The sequence below is a fragment of the Pseudopodoces humilis genome, chromosome 18, assembly GCF_049639895.1.
Source record: "Pseudopodoces humilis isolate 2021_Gansu_Grassland_sample_001 chromosome 18, ASM4963989v1, whole genome shotgun sequence".
Lineage (NCBI taxonomy): Eukaryota > Metazoa > Chordata > Aves > Passeriformes > Paridae > Pseudopodoces > Pseudopodoces humilis.
In genome coordinates, this window is record NC_142217.1 from 12045068 (window position 1) to 12063886 (window position 18819).

General features: G+C 44.9%; 1 protein-coding gene across 3 annotated transcripts in view; it reads left to right on the forward strand.

Moving 5' to 3' along the window:
• The window catches only part of FAM20C (FAM20C golgi associated secretory pathway kinase), a 57708-nt gene that overhangs the window by 3512 nt on the left and 35377 nt on the right, over positions 1-18819 (forward strand). For all 3 annotated transcript variants that reach the window (XM_014252440.2, XM_088064121.1, XM_088064122.1), the window contains 2 exons: positions 8-183; positions 8713-8791. In XM_014252440.2, coding sequence (XP_014107915.2) covers positions 8-183; positions 8713-8791 — 255 coding nt within the window. The remainder of the gene's footprint in view (positions 1-7; positions 184-8712; positions 8792-18819) is intronic.

The following is an 18819-nucleotide window of genomic DNA, read 5'->3' on the forward strand; positions in this document are numbered from 1 at the left end:
GTGGTAGGCAAAATGAAGATCATCATGAAGAATTTTTGCCAACTGGAGAAACCTCCATAGACTCCTACCCAAACTGGTTAAAATTCCACATTGGCATTAATCGGTATGAGTTGTATTCCAGACATAATCCTGCAATTGAGGCTTTACTACAAGACCTTGTCTCCCAAAAGATAACCAGTGTTGGTATGTTTGGATATATGTTATTTTTTTATCATTATTTGCACTTTGTTCAGGATCTCACTGTTGTTTGAGTATTAATATTTTGCATGGCTTCTCTCCAGCTTTTCTGCAACTTTGCTTTCCGACTTCCCTGCTCATTTTCCCTGCTAAATATAACGAGATATTGCCAGCTCTGTATTACCTGAATAATTGCCAAGTCTGCCAGCAAGGCAAACCCCATTTGTGTCAGAGATCCTTTAGTCACAATCAGGCTGAAAGCGCCCTTTTTGGTTATTTAAAATAAAGACATTGACCAAAAAAAGGGATGGCAGGAAGCAGACAGCATCTTGCACGAGCTAGATTTGTATCACTGGCTGATTATTATTTAAAAGGCTGTGCCTGGCAGCGCCTGCCTTGCCAAGGAAGGAGAGGCTGCCCTGCAGCCCTGCTGCGGTGGCTGCGGGAGCATCCGGCACCGCGGGCCCTGAGGCTGCAGGAGCTGCAGCTTCCCCAGGCATGGCAGGGAGCTCCAGGCAAGCCAGCCTGAGCCAGAGCTCAGCTCTCTTTACTCTGCCTGTAAATCCACACCAGGGATGTGCCCGTGTCAGCCTTTGGCTCTGGTTAAACAAGGTGCCACTGTTCGGGGCTTTTCTCCATCCAGGGATGTTTTCTCCAGGGCAGTGTGTGTCTTCTTGAATTTAGCTGCGTAGCTGCACAGGGAAAGAAATGTCACAAGCTTAGGTGAAAGCCCTGGGATGCTAAACAAGTGTGCACCCCGTGGTTTCCAGAGGTAGGGAGTTGCAGAACAGGCAGTGGTTTCCATCCACCAGGCAGAAAATGGAGTTACTTGTGCTGACCACAAAGTTGCGACGTCCCTTTCAGAGGGATGAAATAGCAGGAGCTCTGTGAAAGTGCTGATGGTGTGTTGGCACTGTGGGATGAGGTCAGCAGGTCTTTAACCCTGCAAGGCAAAAATTCCCCTGGCTTCAGCAGGAAATGGCCTGGGCAAGAATAGCTCAAGCAGCCCTAAGGTTTACATTTTCCATTGTGTGAATCACAGCGGCTGCTGAGCAGGAATAAAGGAGATCCTTGGTCATCAGGAGTGGGCTGATTTAGCTGCTTGGGATGGAGTAGGTGTAAAGTGCAGGGTGCCACAGGAGAGCTTCAGCTCAGTGAATCTTGCCGAGCATTGGCTGTGCTCAGTGCACTGCTCTGCTGGAGCAGCATTTTGTGTAGAGCAGTTTGTGGTACCCAGGTGCTGTCCCACATGTTGGACTCAAGGGTCCAGTGGACTTGCAGCTCAGGAAAGATGACAAACATGGGCTTGTTTATTAACCTGTGATGGGTTTCCTGTTCCCAAAAGTCTGTATCAGGGTGAGTCATTAAGGGGTCATGTTTGCCCATTAAGCCACGTGTTTTCCATTCCCCAGCTCAGAGGTGATGCTGCAGGTAGCAGCAGACTGCCCACACTCCTCTGGTTTGCACTGGAGGGTGATGAGGGCATTGTATGGACACAACCTGGGTGATTTTCTCCCTGATACAGCCCTTGCCTTTCCTGACCTCGCCCCTCAATATCCACCAATTTTTGGAATGTTAGTGGCACATGCAAATGGGGATTGAGCCAGCACTTTGTAATTCGTGCCTTGGGCACATCCACTGAGGAGGGACAGATGCAGTCTGTGCCCATCCCTGTCCCCACAGAGAGCAGCAGTGCCCAGGCAGTGGCCAGGCTGTCCCCAGAGGAGCAGAGGTGATGCCCAATGGAGCCACGTCCTGCCCATCTCTTGAGGTTTGCACTAAGTGCAGTGGCTGTAGCAGTTTGTACTGCATGGCTGCTGAGTGCTGATCTTTACTCACCTCCCCAACACTCCAGAGCTCAGACACGAGGAGAGCAGCAAACTCAGCAGTGCTCGAGCCATGAAGTCTGTCCCTTCTGCAGAGCAGGGGGATGGCTGAGGTGGATTGGGGACATAGAAACCGGTGGGAGAAAAAGGGAGGCAGGAGCAAGAAATAGGAATCTAGCCCTCACTCTTCACTTGATCTTCTGGGCTTGGTGTTCACTTGTGCTTCTGGGCATGTGGCTTCACCTCTCTCTGCTTCAGTTGGCCTAGCATAAAAAAATTACTATCATAAAAAATGGGAGTGAAATCCTGACCCTGGTGACGTAAGTAGAAGTTTTTGCCACTTACTTCCCCGGGGCCATGATTTCACCTAATGTGTCATACAGATGTGTCATGGGGTTTCCATTAATTCTGGTTTTGATAGAGCTTTCAGATCAATGGGGGGAAAGGGCCATGGGACCACAGAGGAAGATTTATGGTTGCTATTAGTGATTCCCTTTGGGATTGTCTCTGTTAATGTTTGAACAAGGCTCTTAAGAGCATGGCAGGGCCTCTTATGCCTCTAACAAAAACACAGAGCCATGGTTTCTAGCAATGAATCAGGATAATTTCCATAAATTAAACCATGAGGTGTATTTGGTGTTGTTGTTGGCCACTATGGGAACTGACAGGGAATGATTCCTACACATAAATCCCAGTCTAAAATCAAGTATATGGAAATGGAAGGGGACTTTTGCCAATATAGAGATGCCAGGGTCTGAATTTTGGTGTTAGCATTCACTGCCTGACCCTGTGGGGATTCAAGAGCTTTGTCAGCTTGCAAAGAAAGAAAGAGCATATTGCTAATGTACTTTTAAAAATCATTTTTTGCACAATGCAACTTCTCTTATTTTAGGTTGCAAATTCTTTGGATGTTTAAAAATACATGCTTTAAAGTAATTCCTGCCAGTTTTCAGCTTTACTGCAGAGCAGCAGAGGGATTCAAAAGCATGTAAGCTGATTAATAAAGAGTAATATATTTGACCAAAGGACATTTATAGGGCTGTTACATTCTTTGCATATTCCTGCTTATCTTCTAATTAGCCTTGTTTCTTTTCCTTATGCTCAAATTCTGCTGGGTTGGTTTTTTGCTCTTTTTTTTATTTTTAAGGCAGCTGAAAAGATGTCAGGTTAAGAGTATAAAATAAATTGGAACCTTGATAATGCCTGGTCTTCAGGCTTCTTTTAGCAAGCAGGACAATTAAATATACACGGTAACGTGCATTAGATGAAATGGGATATGGCTTTATCCAGTTCCTTCCCAGTGCTCAGATTTACTTTGGCTCTAATAGAATTAGATGGTTTGCCTGATACCTACAGTAATTAGATCCAAACTGCAGCAAAGCAGCATTCTTGGCCACACTGTGATTTCTCTGCTCACCCTGCATTTATTTGTGGGTGAGTGGGGACCAGACTGATCCCCCACATCTGCTAGAGCCGCTCACATGACTCTGTAATGTGCAGTGGTATTTTAAAATGAAAACGGTGACAGAAGCAATTCCCAAGAGCAGGGAGCACCAAGGTGACATTTTCTTGATGTTGAAGTTTAAATGGAACAAATCCATGGATGGGAAGGAGCATCCCATCCAGCTCCCACAGTGACACCTAGAGCTGGCCTGGAAAAGGACAGGGTTACCCAGGCTCGGGCTGAGGATGTTTCTGTGCCCTGCATCTCTCTATATATACATATTTCCTATTCATTTTGTTCAGCATAAAGGGATAGCTCTTAATTTGATTTAATTCACTGAAAATTTCCTCTTGCCATAAATAGGAGCCTAGAGAGAATTGTTTTTCCACTGAGCACTGAAGCCTGGTTTTCAGAAGCACATGCACAGGCAATTGCACATTTCCTTTGCCTTTCATAGATGCTTATTGCATGCATAAATAACCACAGTTAGCTATTTTCTTGCATATTTACAAGATGTCTGTGCATAATTGTGGCAGCACTATCAGCAGTTTAACACCAGCTCTGGCATGGTGTGTTGGAGGGGCACTGTGGGCTTGGTCTTGCTGTCCAGGGAGATTCCCTGTAAACAGAATAGATTTTGTAATTCTTCTGAGTAGCTGGGACTTATTTTTTTGATTCTTTAAGTTCTCTGGTTGTAAAGGCTTGGAAACATTACCTGGCTGAGGTAATTTGTGAATCTGTGATGCCTTCAGTTTGTACAGGCAGTGATTAGAAAGCGAGTGTGCGAGGTTACTCACACCGGGAATAAAAGATGCAATTACCTGAGGTGGACTCTGCTTCAAGGCAAGGAAAGAAAAGAGAAAAGGGAAAGACAAGATGTTAAATGCTGAACATAAATTCTGGCTCTAAAGAAAATCATGAAAATTTCATCCAAAGGAAAGGAAGAAGTGCTTTTGAGAACTTGTGAAAAACAATGAAATGTTGCATCTTTGATTTACTGCGCAAGGAAACAATGAATCTGCCAAGAGTCAACAGATTGATTTAATGTACAGCTCCAGATGAAATGAGGGGACTTAAAATGTACAACAAAGCCTTAGAATAATTTCACAGATCTCTTCCCCTGCAGAAATCTTTTACTTTCTTGACTAAGCCAAAAAGTCCTTTAAAAAACCTAGCAGAATTGGCTGAACAAGGACAAACCAAGAGATGATGAGGGCTTGAATTTATTTTTAAATATGTTTTTTACAGCTTTTACAGGGCTGTGTCCCCAGCCTGGGGCAGAGCATTACGTGTTAGAGCCAATCAACATGTTTATGTTAGATTTAAGCTTGATCTATAAATAGGAATCGAAAATGGATCTGAGCATCCTCTGTTTCAGATGTTAACTGCATCCCAGGCTGTGTCTGTATCTCACTTCTCAGGCACTAGCACTGCATAATTAAGTACATTTTAAAATGTTTGTTGGATTATGACCAAAAGAACCAGAAAAAGTTCAGAGATCCTGTTGAGAGTCTCTCTCTCCATCAGAAAACCATATGGTTTAGACAGGCTGGTAGGATCAGGGCTATCATGGAGCAAAACAGAAGAGCTGGAAAGCCAGCCCAGTTGGAATTCCAAATCCCTCTGGGTCAAATCCCTCTGGGCAGCACTGCCAGTACCAGAGGGTCGCCAGGAACCCTGCACAACTTGAAAAGATGAGTGAGAGATGATAGCTGGGACATCTTTTGTGTTGGTTGGGGTCTGTGGCTCAGGGTGGGGATTCAGGACTGGTTTTGGTGAGGTGACAAGGTGGGGAGGTAGCAGACGTGGCAGGTGGCCATGACAGCAGGCTCAGGGATGTGAGTGCAGAGGGGATTTCTGCAGGCTTGATCCAAAGTCTGTCAGAAAAAACAGAAGGAATCCCACCAATTTCACTAATCTTTGGACAAGACTCTAATCCCAAACATTCAAGCAAAAAGATATCTCAGGGAATTTTTTGCAAAGCCTCCTGAAGTTGGGAAGATTTCTGATCACACCCCAGAGCCCTTACACTGGGTTAACAGGAAAGGTTAATGCTGCTTTCCATCTCCTTCTACTTTGGAGGGAAAAGAGGGGCTTTGAATTGCCTGAAGATGAAAAGTAATGATGACATTGGGATTTGTTTTTAGCAGTGTGCCAGTACACCCAGGAGCTGTGTGAGACTTGATTTGAAGCACCTGCTGTGAGCTAGCGGGTTTATAAAGCCTTTACAGAGCTGTTTGTGACCTGTGGTCACAGTATATTAAAATACTTCAAAAAAATAGAAGCTGAATTTAGAGTGTGACTAGTGGTTCCTTTGGAGTCAGCACAGCCTTGTGTTGCAAGGCTTTTGTAAAAGTCCCTGAAGCTGCTGATCACAGATGTGACAGATTGCAATGGGGCAGCACCCTCCAGTTCACTGGATGTGCTGTGCATTCTTCAGGAATGCGCCTGTGGGCTGCAGATGGAGGTGTGAGGATGTCTCCAGATGTTTGTTTGGGACAAACCCCTGGAAGATGACAGGCCACAATGGCCAGAGGGACATGTTTAACTGAGGCTGAGCAGGAAAGGGAGTTCCTGGAGGAGCACAGCTCAGAAAGTGAGAGGGGAGCCAGAGTGCTGATGTGACGCTAAGTTATTACAGGGGAAATGGTCTGACCTAGAGTGGATCATCTCCAGTGAGATCTGCTCTTCCCAAAATTTGGGCACCCTGGACTGCTCCAAGGCTGCTTGCAGGTACAGCAAGGTCTTGTTGAGCTGAAAAGAACAGTCCAAGCTTAGGTGTCTCCATCTCTGTGGGGATTAATGTTGAGCTCTAGCCAGCCTGGATTTGGAGGGTGGCCTTGCATCACCCCCAGCCTGGCCAACACATCTGTGGCACTGGAGGAGGAGACAAAGTGGGAATAGCTGCATGTGAGTCTGGATAATGGGGAAAGCCAAGGTGGAGCTCTGGCATTGGGTTGTTTTCCATGATCCATGTGGGTTCCACCTTGCCCTGCCATGAAGCACAATGGGACACAATTCCCACCAGTGTCCCCCTCTGGCTTTCAGAGTTCCAAAGTTTTCTCCCAGCAGCCGTGGAGAAACAACTTGTGCCAGCAAAACTTGTGTTGGGGTGAGGCTACTGGTGCAACCAATTAAGGCAATACAATAAGATGGATCTAAAAACACAAGGGAGATGCTTTTGTCTTGTTCAGCTCAGTTCCTTCTGACAAGAAACCAGGCTTTTGTGTCTCATGGAAGAATTATTCTGAATTGTTAATCTTCTTCATACATTTCCCTGCTTGGTGATGACATCCTCGCTGTTGAGTTTGGCTGCTAACAAAATCATTATCTGTGTGGCTTCAATTAGCTGAGTAACCAGTCCTTTTAGTATCTGAAACCCTGTGCTTAGAGAAGGGAGTGCTGAAACTTCATTTTTTTTCTTCTTTGCATTGCTGTGATGGCAGGGGGGCTAGATTAGTGGATCTTTAAGGTCCCTTCCAACCCAGACCATTCTGTGATATCATGTTTCTTTGAAATCCCAGGCCTGTGGTGGTGGCTGGGCAGTGAAGGTGGTGGGGACTGCCCTGTGCCTGGCCCTGTGGCCCTGTGGCCCTGTGGCCATGGGGCAAGGGCAGCTCCAGCTGCCCACACTGGCCAGGGCTGCTTCCAGAGTGGTCCCAGGGCACCACAGGTAGGGTTTGGACTGGAAGCTTCTCTACTTCTCATTGTCCTCAGGCTCTGAGCTGGGCATGAAAAAGCCTTGTGCTCCTCCTGCCCCCAGGTGCAGATAAAATGACCTGTCCTGCACAAGGGAGAGAGTTTAATCCAGGAAAGCCCTCTGCTTCTGCTCTACCTGGTCAGTGCAAATTGCTTAATGCCCTTTAATTTCTAATTATTTATTTGTTCCTTTGGGATAAAATGGAAAGACAAGAGAAGGCTGGGATCAGCAAAACAGCAGGGCAGGAGGGATTTTATTCTAGGAGAACTGTAATTACACTGACCAGATTTGCATAGCATTTTGTTGCAAAAATATAGGTTACAAGTGCTGAAAGAGAGATGATGACCTGTCAGTGATAAGGCACAGAGATAATTAAAAAGATGTGTAGCTAATGGCATTGGTTAGAGAAAAAACATGTACAAGCTGTATAGGTGGAACAAGAGCAACTCTCAGGCAGAATTTACAGAGCAAGATAACTTGACATTTTGTAGTTCTCCAGTTGACTTGGCTTTTGTCAGAACTGCAAAGAGAGGGATTGATTATCTGATGATTCCTAGAAAGCATCTTTAAAAGACTGACTCATCCACACAGCCCTGCTGGCCATGGCCTGCCTTCCCAACACAGAGGTGCATTCAGGAGTCAGGCTATAGGTCATTTCATTTAGTAGGATGCTTTTGATTGAGGCAGCAGAAAAGCAGCTGTTTTCTGAAGTATATTTTTTTAAGTAGCCTTGTCATCAAGTAAAATGCATTTTTATGAATTCTTATATGTATATTTTAAAAAATCCTAATTTTAAAACCACTATAACCTGGCTGTTACTGTGACATTGTCCAAGTTTTTCAGAATGGTATGAGTGAGTATCAGTCTTAAATTCGCATTAGCTCCCAGCTGGGAGATGAGCAGAGCCACTGTCCTTGTCACCTTCACTGTCCTCTTCAGCCAGACTGCTCTGCACAGCTCTGCTCTCATGTATGAGCCACCTCGGGATCCCTGGAAGTTAACAGCTGGGCTTGGATACATCTCCATTGTGCACAGAGGAGGTGAATTTACATATCTCTACTGCTCAGAAACAGTTATTAAAATCACAGCAGAGATCAGAGATTGCTACAGTGTCTGCTCATACTTTTAATTAAGGTGCTGTCTGCTGTGCACTGGGCTGTACATCCCAGCTGCAGCTGCCTTTGAAAGCACCCCCATCTCCTTCCCCAGTGTCAGCCCCTGGTTAAAAGGGACTCCAAGAGCAATGAGAGATGGAGAAAACAAGACTCCAGAGGTCTGCTCCTATAGGTGCTGCTTATCTGGGGTGCTTGTGGAGCCCATGGTGGCCAGAAAAAGGCAAAAAAGTGTCAGGAAATACAATCCATGTTAGTCCTGGTCAGCAGCTCAAAGCCCTTCTCTGTACTCTGCTGAATAATCTGTTGTCCAGTTCATCATCCTGCTTGATGCTCTGATACCACAGTGCTGAACTGATGCAGAAAAACAGATATGATTTGGTTTCAAGGAAGCTGAGTGTAAGCACATCTGCATGTCTCATTTTAAAGCTGTTTTGTGTTTTGCCCCCACAGCAATGAAATCAGGAGGCACCCAGCTGAAGCTGATCATGACATTCCAGAACTATGGACAAGCATTGTTTAAACCAATGAAGTAAGTAAAAAAAGTCTGTGATTTAAAGTGGAATTGTGGTGGAGTGGCCATTTTCTAAGCTGTTAAAGGTTTGCTGTAGGATCTCCTGAGGTTAATGTGTCTGGTTCCTGAGCCTTGCTGCTGAGCCTCAACCTTCAGGGTCTGTTGACCTCTTGTCCTGCTAGGGGAGGACATGAGGAGATGCTGAGGAGGCTTCAGAGACATTGCAGTCTTCTCAGGAATGTTATTCACTCTGATCTCTGTGAAATCTCCCATCATAAATACAGGATGTTTTCAACATTTCTATCTCATGTAAACTTACTCCACAGGTCTGAGCTTTATCTAGTGTCAGTGCTCCTCTGGAACATGGCCAGACAAGAGAGATGATTCAACACAGCTTTGGGAAGAGCTAAAGAGTATTTGTCTGATAAATTAGAATTTAATCAGTTGATTTATTGTTGTTTGTATTAAAGAGTTGTATTAGTCATTTGGTTAGGTCTATGCTGAGTCTGTGAAAATGAGTTTATCCGAGAGTGGTACTGCAAGGGAAAGACTCTGGAGAGAAAGGAAATAACTAGGATTATGCAGCCTTGATTTCTGCCTGCCTGGATCCCATTGAGATGAGGGAAGTTATTCAGGTACAAAAAAGGCTCTTGAATCCTGACCTGTATGTTTATGTTGTAAGAAGGAAAATTACTCTGTGCTCATTGTAGAGGGTTTAGCAAAGACACTAGGGGCTGCGAAAAGTTTAATGGAGCTATTCAGTGTCTTTGTCAAGGGTGCCACTGGAATCATAAATTCATTTCCTTATTTCATTCCCACTGTAGGGAAGTTCAGTTCATTTCCTCTAAGATGGTCCATGGAAGACTAAAGTAGCAGGGAATGGTTTGGAATGTGTGTTGGCACTGTGCTAGAGCTGTAGCAGGGAGTGCAGCTCAGGGGGGAAGCTGCTGGCTGGAGACTGACAGATTCCCTCTTTCACTACAGATTTTGCTGTAGATTGACTTCAGACAAGTACAGATTTGACTTGATTTTATTTGACTGCCACAAGGGTCAAAAAATTGATCTGACCTTCCTTCAACCCAAGTTTGAGCAGGGACCCTCCCTATGTGCCTCTATCCTGGGAATCACAAGAAAATCCTATGAGCTTCCAGAGAGCACAAGGCATCTGTGCAAAGGCCAAATGCCTCTGTGTCATTTCCCAAATTGCACACAAATTTCTCCACGTTTCTAGTGGATCACTGGCTGCCTGGGAGTGGTTGGAGGAAGCACAGACAATACTGGCAACTCAGACAGCATCTATTCCAGCACCTGTCCTTCCTCTCCCTGAGGGTTTAATCACCAGTGCATGAGCCTGTCCCCTTTATCTGCAGGTTTGATGCACATAGGCACAACTCCTAATCGTGACTTGTCCCACATGCAAAATCAAGAACCAGGGGGATTCAGGCTGCCTTTGAGCATTTGGCAGAGTCGTGGTTGCACTGTTGGCTTTTCAGTGTGTGATGTGCTCCTTCTGCATTCCCTCAGATGCAGATAATCTCAGCCTTTATCATTGGTATGACATTGTAATTCTGGGAATGCTAATGAGGTCAGATCGAAATACTGTACAATGCACAGCCTCAGCAAGATGATGGATGACAATAGAGGTGTAGCCACGTTCCTGTGTAGGAGCAATTCCTACCACCCGCTGGAACAATAACAGATGATGTCTTAATCATTCCCTTGGCTTGGTTTGAGGGGCAGCAACACCCTCTTTTCTCACTGCTCTTTGTACTGCCTAAACCCGTGGAAGAAGCATTCAGCAGCTGCTTTTCCAGGCAGCACACCTTCCAGGAGCAGCGCTGCTGCTGTTGTGCTGAGTGTGGCTGAACGCATTAGTGCTTTGGAATAAGGCTGTTTGCAAGCATTTGTCTTCACTCTGATAACAGGGAACAGGGAGCCAGATGCTCAGCTAGCATAAATCTTCCTACCTCCTTTGGCATCTGGTCCCACTGGCCTCTTTCTCCACCTTATGGACTGTGGTTGATGAAGTTCTTGGTGAGGTTTGCAGAATAATTTCTTTATACAGAAATAAGCAGCCTAGAATGAAATAAAAATTAAAAAAAAACCAAACAACACACACACACACAAAAAAGCCCCCAGGCCTTAAATCTATGAGACTTATGTTTGTAGGATCTTCTTAAGACCCTTGACAGCCTTCAGACATGGCAATCCTTAAGACATCCTAGACATGGAAGCCCTTAACAGCTGCCATGATGTTTCTTGTGCTTCCCCTTTTCTATAGGGTACCCTTTTTATCCAGGCCTCACAAAGCTGGATCTTCCTTCCCAGGACAGGAGGCTGTAGGTAGCTCAGGGACATTTCTGCTCATCAGGGCTGGCAGGCAATTTTTTTCTAGGTAGTTTAATTTGAGAGCCATAAAATGTCATCCTGGTGGCTACATCTGAGATGAGTTCATTGAAGGAAGTCGTCAGTGGGTAGTCAGGTTGTCTCCACCTGGTGCATCCCATGTATTCCACTTGTTTCTGTGTTATCAGCCCTGGGGCCTTTCAATGCAGCAGGAATTACACTTTTTTTTCCTTATGACTTGATAAGCCTCTTCAGACAAGTAATCTCCTTCATGAAGCCCAGGTAACACTATTAGATAGGTGTAGGATTTCAAGCCTGATCCCAAGGAATATCCCAAGGTAATCCAGAGTTTCCTGTCCTGTCTGAGATCTTGAATACTGAAAGCTGCATGGTGTGAGGTACATGAAGGGTATTATGTAGACATGAGGCCAGTCCCAGGCTCTGCTTGCATTTGATTCTCTGGAATTGCCTGGAAAGCTATTTTTGCCACACATCACTGTACTCAGCGTCTTCCAAACTGAATTAATACCTGTTTGAGTGGGATGGCAGCAGACAGCAGAGGCCATGCCAGCCCTTCCCTGACACAGCTGGGCATCTGCTCATGGGAGGGGAGCTCTCCAGACCTTTGGCAGTGACTTCTACAGGGCAGCCACAGCAAAATGTGCTCCCTGGAAAAGTGCTGAGCACACTGCAGAACTCATCTGACTGACTCTGCCCTTTCCCGGCCTCCCAGTTCCACACTGAATTTATCCAGGGAGCAAGCCAGCTCCAGAAAATCACAGGCAGAATTTGGAAATGGGGAAATTAGAATCAGCCTTTGGCATCTTTTTTTCTCTGTGTTTGACATTAACTGACAGCTCTTCATCTGGTCATTGATTCAGGCTAGTGGATCAAATGAGGGAAGTGTAGCAGTCAGGGAAATGTGATAGCAGTAAATAAAGCCTGATCAGCTGCAATTATTTTATTTATCCATGGCTCTGCATCTTCATTTCTGAAATAATTGCCCATAAAGTATTGCAGAGGAAGCCAAATCTATTTATAAATCCTATGGCCCAGTGTAGATTCCTTTACTAATTCCAAATGCATGATAGAAAAAGCACGTATTTGCTAAACTCCAGGGAAGATTTAATGTATTTGCAATGTATCTTAGAGCTAATGTGTACTTTTATTTAGATCATAACAGTTCAATCATACAAAATTATTACCATATGGGACAGGAAAAAAATAGCAACCTCCCCTCCTCCCATGATTAGTGTAGCTAACTGTACTAGTATTGTACATACAACATAATAAAATTTATTTACGTGATTGCTGATATCTGCAGTTGCAGCTTTCTGTATGACTTATCAGGTAGGGATGTGTAGAGCCATAAATGTCAAAAGAGTTTTGGCTCATTTGTCCAAAAGGAGCATTTCTAGCTTTGTAGTTTTATTTGGTTTCCCTTTGTTTCTGCTGGCTCGTGGAGTTAAATAGCTGGCTCAGCCACAAAACCAACACACTATTTCTTTCCTCCCAAGGCTTTATTCTTGAAGAGGGAAATTCTGCTCCAGCAGAGGCAGCATTAGGATTCCTATTGCACACATTGGTGCCAGGATTTTGAGAGAGGTTTTTACAGTTCCTTATGGAAAAGCCAAATAGGATCAGATAGAAAATTATACCTTGTTATTGGAGTTGTGAGAAAAGTGTCCTGTGGTCTGTGTTTAGAAACTACATCTCTCATTCCCATTTTTATAGGCTGCATTGTACAAATGTGTGCAAGGGGTATTCATTATAAAATCTTTGAGGCTTATTTTTTTCCATTCAAAGAAATACTACTGTATCTAGTGAATTCAGTTTTGAATGAACAGATAAAAGCCAGTTCTGCTCCAGCTTTAGATTTTACTCAATATTTTTAATGTCTTTCTTTTCTTCTGATTTTACAAGTCACAGTACAGGATTAGAAACAGCCACATGACTGTTTCTTCCAGTAGATGAAGACTACTAAGAGTTTAACTTGCAGTTAAAGTCTTTATCAAAGTAGAGCCAATTAGTATCAGGGGGATACCAGGCCAGAAGAGGATTTTGGGGTTGTGGAATCAGTCCCCTTGAATCATGGGCATTCATTAACTGATCAAACACTGCTGACTGTGTTATTTGTAACTTTGGCTCTCACTGTCCCTCCTGAAACTTGCTGCTGTGGAAATAATGCTGCCCATGGGAGCATCTCCATGTTCCTGCAGCCTTCAGAGCCATCCAGTGCCAGCCACAAAACTGGCTGGTAGTCACAGCCTGGGGCAAGCTGCTTTTCTACAGGACAGAAACAAGCACACCCACCTTTCTCTCCTGTTCCTGTAGCTGTCTCATGGCTCAAAGGCGCAGGTGCTGTTAACTTGGCTGAGATCAAGCAGCCAGGGTCATAGGAAAGCCAATACTGGCCCTCAGGGGTGTGGATGTGACACCTGGGGATGTGGTTTAGTGGTCAACACCGTGTGCTGGGTGTTGAGCTGGGAGTTGGGCTTGGCAGTGCTTATTAGTGCTTGGACTCAATGATCTCAGGGGTCTTTCCCAATTTAAATGAATACATGATTCTGTGATTTTAGTTTCAGTTGGCAAAGCACAGCTTTTCACTGGCTTTTAGATGTCACACAGTGGCAAAGGATAGCAGTGTTCTTCAGGTTTCTCTTTGATTTTCTTTTAGGACTGTTCAACAAGTAATGCATCTTTTGATAGGGATATTAAATAGTCCAAACAATCCCTGTAATAAAAACAACCATTAATTGCTTTCATTTCCTATATTCCCTTTCTGAGGTGGTGGCTGTTGTACCTGGGAAGTGCAGCCTCCAGGCTTGATTATCATATCAATTAGGGTGGTGTAATCCTTCTGCACTGGTGGCATTGCTTCCAAGTCAGAGGAGTTGAAATGAACTCCAGAATGGAGGCTGCTGAAAGATTGCTTTCCTTATTACATCGCATCTCACGCTGTTTTGAGGAAATACATTTTGCCAACCTGTTACATGTGAGCTGGCAGGCATCCAGTGTAAACATACTGTTATAAGTCAACATAGCAATTAAATCAAATTGCAATGTTTCCTCTGAGCAGCTAGAGAAGTGAGATGTGCATCCAGTAGCTGCTGTGCTCGGAACCTTCCAGGATTAGCGCTTTGGCACTCTGGAATGTGCTGTGTGAAATCCAACTGAGCAGTCGCTGGTCAAAGTACAACCCAACCACTGAGGTTGGTCCCTCAGTCTGAGCAGTGTTACTGTGCCACTCACTGGTTCTGTGCAGGGTGGGTTACTGGAGACCTAAGGTTGAATAAACTGGTTGGAAAGGTTAAAACTGGCAATCCCAGCATTTGGTTTATGTAGGAGTATTTTAAAGTTGCAAGGAATGCTCTTGTTATATCGCGAAGAAGAAGTGCTTTCATTGCTGCTGGAAGGAATAATCAGTAATCAGATATTCTATGGACCTCATCTATGAGCTTTGAGGCTTTTTAAGGGCATTCAAATCCTTGCCAACCAAATCCCTACTGAAATGTTTACCTGAATGAGACTGATAGGTACATTTGATTGTACTTAAATCAGGAATAAATCTGGAATTAACTGGATGAATTATATCCTTTGATATTTAAAGTGCATGAGATCTGAATGTGGTCCTAAATAAGGACAGTGGGGGATGCTGTGTAGTATTTTAGCTCTTTAACTTTTGGTATATTATGCATGAACTGTTTTTCTCTTTTATAACTAATCCTGTTCATCAGATCAGACTTCTTCAGTATTTCAGTGCAAATTGTGTTTCAGGACTCAGCAGTGCCTCTGGTCCAAATCTCATTTATGCAGATTGGAAAATTTGTGGTGACTTCAAGGGGAGCTGGATCAGGATTGAGGCTGACTGATGGCCTTGGACAGCAGTGAAATCTTGTCTCTGTCCACCACCATGCTCTGTATTTCCCCTTGCCACAGCTCAGCCACTGCTGGTTGGAATATCGATCAATCTCATCCAGCTCAGGAGCAATTTGTTCTCAAATTCTGTAAACATGTATATGGAATGACCCCAGAGTCAATGTCTGCAAGTCCAGGTAGCTCAAAGGTTGTCCATTCAGATTAGGATCTGTGACAGCAGATTTCACTGTGCCAGCAGCCAGGAGGGGAAGATAAACCTCCTTCCCTCTCTGGGCAGCAGCTCCTTTGTGCTGTCCCAAGCTGAGCTGCCCTGGATTATCCCCTCCTGGAGCAGGGCAGGATCTGCTCTAAGCCAGGACTGGACAATGTGAGTCCCACTGGTGGAAGGGACCAGACTTTATTCCAACAAACCAGAGCTGTTTTGCTGGATATCAGCATCTCTGTGGGGTTCAGCTCCATTCCACTTCCCAGCACTGGGAAGCTGCCATCCACCACTGCTGGTGAATCACCCCCAAAATCCCTCTCTCCTGACATTCCCATGGCATCTTCAGCTCCTGACAGAGAAGACTTTGCTCTACATCTCATAGAAATGCCAGCCCCCCAGTCTCTGTCACTGGGGGTTTTTGCACAGCCTTCCACCCTTGCATTTTTCCTCAGCTCATTTATTGGGCTGTTTTTGGCAGATGATAACAGGATGCTCAATATCTATTTTTGTTCTTGTCTTACACCAACACAAATGGGCACAGGTGCTGCCTGTACCTGCCCCTTGTCACTGTTAAAAGGCAGACCTGAGTCTCTGAGTCTGCAGCCACATTTTACAGTACAGAATTGTCTCTGCTTGATTAGCTGTCTTCTAGGTACTTAGAGAATCTTGCTAATTAGTCTTTGGGAACAAAGACATGCTGGTGTTTATTTTTTCTTTAAAAGCCATTTATTGCAGCAGCTAACTTTTTTTTTTTTTTTTAACATTACCACAGTATATTAGGAAAGAACCATCTTCAGCATCTGATTTTAATCAAGCCACTTCTTCACTTTAATTTTCTGCATACCAAGAAGCGCAGTCCTGTGGCTTTGTCTTTTAATCAGAGAGGCACTTTAGCTCCTCAGTTCCTTATTTCACACAGTTCACCATGTATCAATGGTGCAGAGAACTGAAGAGCTGGCATGAAATACATAGCCTGTAATTTACTGCTGAGTAACAGGGCTTGGCACACAGGGGACTGGTGGAGCACTGAGGTAAGATGTCCTAGTAAATCTAAGAAAAAAAAATGTGTCCGCAGTGTTTTCAGTGGGATATGCAGATACTGCTACCCTGAAACATTCCATGGGAATTTGTCTCTGTTTCTCTACAATTTATAATCCTTAAACTAGGCTCCAGGGGCTGAAATTCAGGGGGGAGGAAAATGATTTGTGCAAGACTTGTGGTGTAAACCACAGGCTGAGGCTGTTTTCTCTCTGGAGCAGCACATGCAGCTTTGTCCTGAGGATGAGTTGCACCACACTCATCTCACCCCTTGGGATGAGTTATTTTTGGATGTTTCATGGAGCTAAATTGCTCTTTCTCTGTCCCTGGTCTTTATGTCACACAGAGATAGCTCTGGGGATCACCACCACTTTGGAGGAGGCAGATGGGGATTTGGCCTCTTGTGCCAAGATTTGTTTGAAGTTTGTCGGCTCATTTAAACTCTCAGCATTTCTACAGGTTTTTGAGTTAGGGCTGCTGGCCATCCAAAGTGGCAGGAGATAAGCAGCAGTGAAGTGGATCTGATGAAACAGCAAGTGTAGGACTGAGGAACCGTGCCCAGCTTCTCCAGAGGTCACCAGTTCAGGCAGCACAGTTCTGTGGTCAGTGACAATGCAAAACTGGTGTGGCATTTAGGACAGACCCACAGCCAAAGTATCAGTGCCTTGCAGGTCGAGACAGGAAGGTTTTGGCAAAGCTGAGGAGAGAGGGCACAGCACAAATCCAAATTATGCCCTTGGCATGGTGCTGTGGGTGACTCACTGGTGTAAACCAACAAAAAGGGTGTTTCAAATAGCCATAGTAGCTGTTAATAACACAGATTTAGGGCAGGCTGAACTGAATTGGGTTTTTTTCCCCTGAATTTTTATTTTTTTAAATTTTCTGTGTCTAGTTCAATAGTACTAGTACTTTTCTTCTTAATTTTTAATTTTTCACCCTGCTGTAGTTCTGCATATGGGTAAATAAAAGTGAGAAAGCCTAAAAGACTCATTTGCATGTGAAGAAGTAGCAGAAACACAGAGTAAGTAGCATCTGCAAATGTGTGGGAGACAGAGAGTAGCAGGGGGACAGCAAAACTGTTGTAAATAGAAGCAGCTTAAAGTGCAGGATTATGTGCTATGGATAATAAAACACCCCAAGCCAGCACATAAGCCAGATACTGTTCTCAGCAGCAGCATCCAACTGATCCTGTTAGCACTTCAAGGCCCTTTTGTAAACCTTGCTAATTGGTAGTCCAAATTCTTTGCGCCAGGGTGTTCACCTGGCCAGAGGACACATATGGCTGGCCATGGAGACCTATAATAGCAGAAATATTGCACACAGATCTCAGCTACACACAGGTTGTATATGGATTTGAAACTGCTTTGATTAGCTGGCAGCAGGCAGCAAAAGAAATGGAGGTGTTAAATAAATTTGTAGGTTTAATGGGAAATCTGGCAATAATTGATTTAATTTTCTTTGATTCCCAGTATGACTGACTTGTATTTAGTTTGAGTCTATCTTGTGATACACAAGAAGGGAACTTTGACCCAGCATATTTGTGTTTCCCTGTATTCCGTGGCTGTTTGAATCACCACTCTAAGATAACCCAGTCAAAATTTTCAAACAAACCTCTTTTGCATCTGATTCTTTAGGGGGTTTATTAAGCAGAAAATCTGATTCCCAGGGCATAAGACCCAGAGATTTTTCAGCCTTTCATGTTGCAAACCCAGGGTTTGTGTCAGGGCTCTGAGTGAGCCCCAGCCAAGAGGAGGGAGAGAGCAGTGCTGTAGTTCCAGCGCCAGCTCTGCCTTCTGGGCTGACAGTGGCAGACAACTGGCAGCAAAATCCTGGTTTTCTCCATAGGACTGAAGTAGAAGGATAGGGTGCAGAAAGAAGTATTTGTGCCAGCCCTGGAAAAGGTGGGGACAGCAGCTGTCCCTTCATCTTGACCCAGTGCCATCAGGAGGGCAGAGTCTGCTTTTCCCATTGCCTGCCTAATTTTCCTATTCCCAGAGCCAGCTCCAATATTTTTTTTGCAGCCTCTCAGGTGCAGGAGCTGGGAAACTGGGATTTTAGCCCAAAACATGCCCTTTTATGCTCTGCCTGACCTACTTGTCACTGCCCATGGGGAGCTGCGGGGGTTTCTGCTCCGCTTGTGCTTTGCTTCCAAGAGTCAGGCTTTTGTGCCCAATGGTATCATGGTGCCTTGAAGTTATCTTGGCATGCACTGGGTATTTTGGTAGAGAAGCTGGTTTTTCTGTGCTTCGGTAGCGCTCAGGGCACTGATGCTTTGCCCGAAGCGTGGCAGAGCTTTCCTGCTGTGGCGTGGAGGGGCAGTGCCAGTCCACAGCGAGCCCGTGAGCACAGACAGGCCCTGCTCTGTTAGCAGTCAGAGAGAGGAGATGATTTTGCAGCATATCCAGGCCACCTATTCAAGTCCAGGTTCTTTTGGCACCCGTGAAATTGTCTGACAACTTGTGAGCGGGCAGCGTGCCATGTGAGCAGATGGGCTGGCTGTCCTGGCAGCCAAGAGCCTGGGATGCTCAGCTGGCAGAGGGGAACGGGAGCAGAGCTCCTCGGTGCTCCTGTCCAAATG